The 8,077-nt window shown below is 47.6% G+C and overlaps 1 protein-coding gene across 1 annotated transcript in view; it reads right to left on the bottom strand.

Annotated features, from left to right (window-relative positions):
• LOC107125713 (OTU domain-containing protein 7A-like) overlaps nucleotides 1-8,077 on the bottom strand; it is a gene marked incomplete at its 3' end in the record, with an annotated part of 62,396 nt that overhangs the window by 31,186 nt on the left and 23,133 nt on the right. The window contains exon 3 of the mRNA XM_015429165.1: nucleotides 3,606-3,827. Within this exon, the coding sequence (XP_015284651.1) occupies nucleotides 3,606-3,827 (222 nt within the window). The remainder of the gene's footprint in view (nucleotides 1-3,605; nucleotides 3,828-8,077) is intronic.

Raw genomic sequence — 8,077 nt, 5'->3', positions numbered from 1 at the left:
CAGAGCTCTCTCAGCCCCGCCTACCTCACAGGGGGGCTGTCGTGGGGAGAGGAAGGGAAGGAGACTGTAAGCTGCTCTGAGACTCCGAGTGAAGAGCAGGGTATAAGTCCAATCTCTTCTTCTTCATCATCTCTTCAATATGGCGGTACATCTCCATTTTACAGGGCCTGCAGAAATGAGCCAAGTGCCACAGGGCCCAGATCTTGCTCGGAAGTGTATTCCGCCAATTTGGAACTACTGCCGAAAAGGCTCTAGCTTTAGGTGAGGCCAGACGAATAGTCCTTGGCCCCGTGAACGTCAGTGTGTTGTTATTTAAAGGGGGTATGCCAGGAGAGGCAGTCCTCAAAGATAAAAGGGATATACTGGAAAATGTTATCAACTGTAAATACAATTACCCAAACCTGGTAACCTTCAGAGGTATTCCGTAAGCAGCAGCTGGGATCGACTTAATGTCCCTAACCAGTTTTATTAAATCTAAATTAAGAGTGTGCCTAGAAAAGATAGTTTGAAGCGTGTTGGACAGCCTTCGGGAAAGATAAAATTGGAAATAACACGTTCTCGTTTTTAGCAACTCCTTTCTTGTGGGCTTTGCAAAATAACAACATGTCACCTGCTCCATGCAAAGTATTTAGGCAAAAATGCAGAACCGGTGGAAAGATAAATTAGTCTACAATACTAATAAAACCCACACAATAGCTATACGTTTTTATAGGCATTGTACAGTGATGATAACAGCCACGTAAACAGGCCTTGTGCAGTGCCTCTGGAAGAACCAAACACCTCTTTGTGTAATTTTTGTTGTGTAACAGCAGTTTGTGTAACTCTTGGAAGATCTGCCACTCAAAACAATTCTTTTTTCTTATTTAATGCATATATCTTCCTCTGGAAGGCAATTTCGTAAAGTATTAGGGAAAAGGAACAGCGGTCCAGGAAACGCTATCATTATCATCAAAGAAGCACCGCCAGTTCCAAATATGTGTACTTAGTTCTGGAATGTGACATCCAAACTAGAAGAAGAAGAGAAGAGATTGGATTTATATCCCACCCTTCACTACCCAAGGGAGTCTCAGACCGGCTTACAAACCCCTTTCCCTTCCCCTCCCCACAACAGACACCCTGTGAAGTGGGTGGGGCTGAGAGAGCTCTAACAGAAACTGCTCTTTTTCAAGAACAGCTCTGATCAGAACTATGGCTTGCCCAAGGTCATGCAGCCAGGTGCAAGTGGAGGACTGGGGAATCAAACCCGGTTCTCCCAGATTAGAGTCCATGCATTTAACCACTACATCAAACTAGCTCAAACTATGCAACTAATATGTGTATATGAGAGCCAGTTTGGTGTAGTGGTTAGGTGTGCGGACTCTAATCTGGGAGAACCGGGTTTGAGTCCCCACTCCTCCACACGCAGCTGCTGGTGTGACCTTGGGTCAGTCACAAGTTCTCTCAGAGCTGTTCTCTCAACAGCAGTCCTCGAGAGAGCTCTCTCAGCCCCACCGACCTCCCAGGGTGTCTGTTGTGGGGAGGGGAAGGGAAAGGAGATTGTAAGCCGCTCTGAGACTCCTTCAGGTAGTGAAGGTCGGGGTCAGTGTTCCCTCTAAGCTGAGTTAGTGTGAGCTAGCTCACGGTTTTTTACCCTCTGGCTCACACATTTTTGTCTCAGCTCAGGAAGGATGGCTTCAGAGCAAGCAAATTGATGCAGTAGCCAAATCGCTGGCTCACAACTTTAATGCCAGTAGCTCACAAAGTAGAATTTTTGCTCACAGGACTCCATAGCTTAGAGGGAACATTGGTCGGGGTATAAATCCAATCTCTTCTCTTCTTCTCCAAACTCAAAATGGAAACCATGAATGACTTGGAGGTGGGGGTGGTGCGCAAATCAACATTTGGTAGTTCACCTATCACAGCATGACACGATCTGTTGTGTCAGGAAGGGAATGGGAACACGTGGAAGGACAAGGGGGACGGAATATGCCAACCTAACACTTACTAGCCTAATGCAAAGCTTAGGCACTGTGCGGGAAACCAAGCCGCAGTGACCTTCAAGGAGATTATTAATGCTGATTTGTCAAATCCATCCCTGCCTACGTCTAATCACCAAGGACAGGACCACATGTGGATAGGCGGCTAATACAGCTGCAGATTTCTGAAGTGGAGTGTTATATAAAAAGCCTCTTTAATCTCTCGCTCTGCCTAATTAAACTATTTAGGTATTCCTCTAGAATTCTACATTTCAGTCCAGGAACACCTTCGAGAGGAACAAGATTTTGAGGGTTATGAGCATTTGGGAGACAGAGCTCCCTTTGTCAGAGAAGGGTAGGAATGGAGATCCATGAGCCCTTATAGTGCAAGTCAGAAGGTGGGAGCGATGTTCCCTCTAAGCTGAGTTAGTGCGAGCCAGCTCACAGTCTTTTAGCCTCCGGCGCTCACACGTTTTTGTCTTAGCTCAGGAAGGATGGCTTCAGAGGAAACTAATTTATGCAGCGGCCAAATCGCTCGCTCACAACTTTAATGCCAGTAGCTCACAAAGTAGGACTTTTGCTCACAGGACTCCACCGCTTAGAGGGAGCATTGGGTGTCAGGGGTGTTACAAAGAAGGGAGTCAGGACTGCATCCTTTCTTCTTTGCAAGCTCCTCACACCATAGGACTGGGATATAAGAGCTCGGGGATCTCGCTTCCTACTTGTATCTAATGAAGGGAGCTTTGACTTTCAAAAGCTCCCATCTAGAAACAAGCCAGTTTGGTGTAGTGGTCTCTAATCTGGGAGAACGGTGTTTGATTCCCTGCTCCTCCATGTGCAGCTGCTGGTGTGACCTTGGGTCAGTCACAAGTTCTCTCAGAGCTGTTCTCTCAAGACCAGTCCTCAAAAGAGCTCTCTCAGCCCCACGTACCTCACAGGGTGTCTGTTGTGGGGAGAGGAAGGGGAAGAAGATTGTAAGCTGCTCTGAGACTCCTTTGGGTAGTGAAAAGCAGAGTATAAAAACCAACTCTTCTTCAGTTTGTTGTAGTGGTTAGGAGCGTGGATTCTAATCCGCGAGAACCGGGTTGGACTCCCCGCTCCTCCACATGCAGCTACTAGTGTGACCTTGGGACAGTCACAAGTTCTTTTAGAACTGTTCTCTCAAGACCAGTCCTCGAAAGAGCTGTCTCAGCCCCACGTACCTCACAGGGTGTTTGTTGTGGGGAGAGGAAGGGAATTTCCGTTTCGCAGAGCCTTCATCAGAGATCGACAACACAAAGATGTCATCCCTTATTTTTCAAAGAGCAATCCTTCCATTCTCAAAATATACAGTTTCCAATCCATGCCACGGAATAAATTCTAATACATGTTTTGACAAAGCAGGCAAGCTAAAGACAACCTTGTTAGGAAGGCTCTACGAAACGGAAATTGCTAATCTGGATGAGAGTTTCGTCATCATGACCTTGTGAAGACTTCTTTGATTGCGTGTCTGGAAAAAACAGATGGACTTTCGGCATTACATGGAAATATAGGCGTTTGTGATATAAACTGCGGCATTTTTTGCACAGTTTCCTTTTTTGTGTTTTGCTTTACTGTAATCCAGAGTGCCCCAGAAGGTCAAGCCAACCAGAGGCGCGCGCATCCACTCACCTGCTTGCTCCAGCGCAACCATGGTGGCCTGCTCAATCAGATCTCGCTCAATGAAGCTCCTGAAGTCCTCACTGTAAACACTGAGATCAGGGAGCTGGAATGTGTAGATGGGCATCTCCAGTGGGAACTGTTCACTGTTGCATTCGTTGGCCACGTGAGATCGAGCAAGGGAGACGATTGCTGAGCTGGCGTGAGAAATCCCTCTAGAAAGCCTCTTCTCTGCTTTGGGGGAAGAAAGAGAAGAGGGGCAAACATCACCCTGGTGGAGAAAAACGATCCCTCATTACCAGGGGTCATTTCGTAGAAAAAGAGGTGCAGGAGCTCATTAGCATAACTTATTAGCATAGCTTGTTTGCATATGCCACACCCCCTGGCATCACCGGACGTGAGTCAGAAGGCAACACCCACCGCTCAGGCTCCACTGGACTGTTTTGGATTGCTAGGTAATGGGAGGGGGGGAAACACGTGCAGATCTGCCCTCACAGGGGAGGGAGAGCTTTTACCTGAATAGAACTTGGCCTTAAAGGTGCCACTGGACTGTTCTGGATTGCTATGGTGGGGGGGGGGGCTCTGCAGCTTACCTGGCTGCTTCTTGCTCTGACTGAGGGCTGCTGAGAGCAGGGGGTACGGCTTGTTGCATGTGCCCGCCCCCTGGGCTCTTTACTGCCGGAGCTCCGCTCCTGTGCACTCCTGCAGGAAATGACCCCTGGTTCCCTCTAAGCTGTGTGAGTGTGTGCTAGCTCACCGTTTTTTAGCCTTCGGCTCACAGATTTTTGTCTCAGCTCAGGAAGGATGGGGCTCCAGAGCGAACTAATTTATTGCCACTGGACCAGTGTCGTTGTCTGTTTGGCGTTGTGGGGTTTGGGGGGGGGGGGGGAAGAGAACGTGCAGATCTGCCCTCACAGAGGAGGGAGAGCTTGTTCCTGAAAGGGGGGGGGGGGCCTCTGCAACTTACCTGGTTGCTTCTTGCTCCTTGTGGCCCAACTGAGGGCTGCTGGGAGCAGGGGGCGGGGCTTGCTGCATGTGCCCACCCCCTGGGCTGCTTACTGCCAGAGCTTCGCTCCTGTGCACTCCCGCAAGAAATGACCCCTGCTCATTACCTTCTGTTGCTCCCAATGTAAAAAACGGGAACCTGCCGACTATGAGTTTACGAAGAGTCATCGTTCCCTGCGCATTTGGCCAAAAGCAAACTACGCAGTCCATGGCTTAGGAACAGCCATGGAAAAGCTTCCAGCATGCTAGGAACGAGTGTTCCCTCTAGGTTGAGTGAGTGTGAGCTAGCTCACCGTTTTTTAGCCTCTGGCTCACACATTTTTGTCTTCGCTCAGGCAGGACAACTCCAGAGCAAACTGATTAATGCAGCAGCCAAATCGCTCGCTCACAACTTTGCTGCCAGTCGCTCACAGAGTAGAATTTTTACTCCCAACATTCCACGGGCTTAGAGGGAGCACTGCTAGGAACCCCGTCATATTAACTCTCGCAAATCAGAAAAGGCAGATAAGATGCTGAACGACTTGAGGTCAAGCACATTGTTACCCTCCAGCTGATAGTATCACAAAGATAGTGGAGTTTTACGAGATGCAATCCAAGAATGTGTGGGGAAATGTCATAATTTAGTTCCATAATGCATCATGGGAAGGAGGAAGGGAAAATAAAAGACTGTCAGAACTAGGAATGCCACCAAATTTCACAGCTCAGTGTTATAAAAAAAAACCCAAAACCATTTTGTTTTCACTTTTCTCTCATACACATCAAACCAGTGAGTCTTTATTTTCATATCATTTTCTATTTCCTAATGCTGAATCCCAAAGAGTGATTCACACGTGAAATTCACTGTCAAAGGAGGTGGAGGTGGCTGCAAGCATGGACGGCTTCAAGAGGGAACTAGATAAGCATATGGAGCAGAGGTCCATCAGTGGCTCTTAGCCACAAGGTATAGATAGGAACTCTCGGTCTGGGGCAAGCGATCCTCTGTCTTCTTGGTGCTTGTGGGGGGGCAACAGTGGGAGGGCTTCTCTTATGTCCTGGCCCCACTGGTGGATCTCCTGATGGCACCAGTGTTCCCTCTAAGATGGGTTAGTGTGAGCTAGCTCACAGTTTTTTAGCCTCCTGCTCACAATGTTTTGTCTTACCTCAGGAAGGATGGCTCCAGAGCAAACTAATTTATGCAGTAGCTAAATCACTTACTCACAACTTTAATGCCACTAGCTCACAAAGTAGAATTTTTGCTCACATAACTCCATAGCTTGGAGGGAGCATTGGACGGCACCTGGTATTTTTGGCCACTGTGTGACAGAGTGTTGGACTAGATGGGCCATAGGCCTGATCCAACATTGGCTTCTCTTATGTTCTTACAATTTTTTACTATTACATTTATGCGATTCTGAATGCTAATTTTACACGACCTGTAAATAGCATTTAATGTAAAAATGGCAGTAAGAAAACAAAGGAACTGGAAGCACCAGCAATAAAGGTGGGCAAAACAGAAAGGTTTATAAAAGACAGCCTTAAAGAACAAACAACAAAAGGCATATTTGTAAATATGACATCAAAATGTAAGCAAGTTCTACTGCATGTTAAGGAGCCCCAAGGAGGGAGCTAAACTTCCAGACTGGGTCAGAATCAGATGTCAGAGCTAACATGTTATTTATCCTGGGTTAAGTGAGAGAACCTGAATATGTGAAGAAGATGAGGGTGAAGATGAATAAGGAGGAGGGCAGTTTTTAATACCCGGCTTTTCTCTACCCTAAGGAGTCTCAAAGTAGCTTACAATCACCTTCCCTTCCTCTCCCCACAACAGTCACCTTGTGAGGTAGGTGGGGCTGAGAGAGCTCCTTCGAGAACTGCTCTGAGAGAACTTGTGACTGGCCCAAGGGCACACCAGCAGCTCCATGTGGAGGAGTGGGGAATCAAACCTGGTTCTCCCGGATTAGAGTCTGCATGTAGTCTAGCTTTTAACCACTATGCCAATGGCCCCACTGCTGGACCTCCTGATGGCACCTGGTATTTTTGGCCACTGTGTGACACAGAGTGCTGGACTGGATGGGCCACTGGCCTGATCCAACATTGGCTTATGTTCTTAAACTGGCTCTTGAAGTCTCAAAGCAAGAGCCTCAAAGCAGCTTACGATCGCCTTCTGTTCCTCTCCCCACAACAGTCACCTTGTGAGGTAGGTGGGGCCGAGAGAGTTTGGAGAGAAGAACTGTGACTGGCCCAAGGTCGCCCAGCAGTCCTCACGTGGCGGAAGAGTAGGGAATCAAACCCGGTTCTCCAGATTAGAGTCCGCCGCTCTTAACCACTACACCACACTGTAGAACTGCACTACTGTACATACAGTTGTGAAAATAAGGTTTCCTGATGGGCACCTAGTACACAAATGTACACATTTGTCATTCATGCCACTTTTTCTCGTAGCAGGGAAAGGTAGATTATACCAGTTGAGGGGCCACCTTCTTAAACCCTGAGTGTTGCCACTATTTTCTTGAAGCAGTGGGTACCAGGACACATCTTAAATAATAAATTATCAGCTTTCTTCACAGAACAAAAACAAAATGCATCAAAGAGTGTCACCTCTTAGCATCACAACAGAACATCAAACAAACCAGGGTTAGCTTTAATCTCCAGACCGCTGCAACCGTCACGATCCAACCTATAGACAGGTTGCTGTTTCTCTGCTCGCATCTGCAGTAACACAGTCGACAGAAAGCACGCACCCTGTCTTACACAAGGCAAGTGGTGCTTGCCTCATTCTGGTCAGAGAATCTGAGCCTCTTCAACTTCGCTGTACCCAGAAGGTTAACAGCCTGTAGCATGAATACATTCCATCGCTGTTGAATTTACCCTGCAGTTGCTTACAGACTTTAGAACTCCTCAAAGCCCGAGCTGCCGGATGTATAGCCCAAGGCTTACAAAAGCTTGTGTGACATAATGGGGGGGGGGGGGGGGGGGGAAGGCCTTTCCATGGGCTTTGACTCATGGAAGCTTATACCGTAGGAAATAGCGTTGGTCTTTAAGGTGCTCCCAGGGTTGAATTTTGTTCTACTAATGAGCATGTTGCTTTGGGAGTGAAGCAGACAAGGAGGATAGTGGCTACTTTGTTTATTACTACTTTGGAGTATTGTTGTTATACATTGTATAAGCTGCTTTGACGGTCAAACAGGGTGAGGATGGTAAACAAACAAAAGGTTTTAAGTAAACAACTTCCTCCTTAAAAAGAAACAGAAACACGTGAATCTGCCTTATACAGACCCTTTGGTCCGTCAAAGCAGTCTTGTCTATTCAGACTGGCAGTGACTCTCCAGGGTTTCAGGAACAAGGTCCTTCACATAACCTGCTGCCTGGTCCTTTTTAAACTGAAGGTGCCGGGGACTGAACCTGGGACCTTCTGCATGCCGAGCAGAGGCTCTGCCACTGAGCCACAGCCCCTCTTTACAGCTCTCCAGGGTCTCAGGCAGGGGTCTTTCCCATCACCC

Source organism: Gekko japonicus, unplaced genomic scaffold (genome assembly GCF_001447785.1).
Source record: "Gekko japonicus isolate JY-2015 unplaced genomic scaffold, Gekko_japonicus_V1.1 scaffold2703, whole genome shotgun sequence".
NCBI classification, from domain to species: Eukaryota; Metazoa; Chordata; class Lepidosauria; order Squamata; family Gekkonidae; genus Gekko; species Gekko japonicus.
The sequence above is the reverse complement of the archived record's forward strand: the minus strand, read 5'-3'. Positions and strand labels throughout refer to the sequence as shown.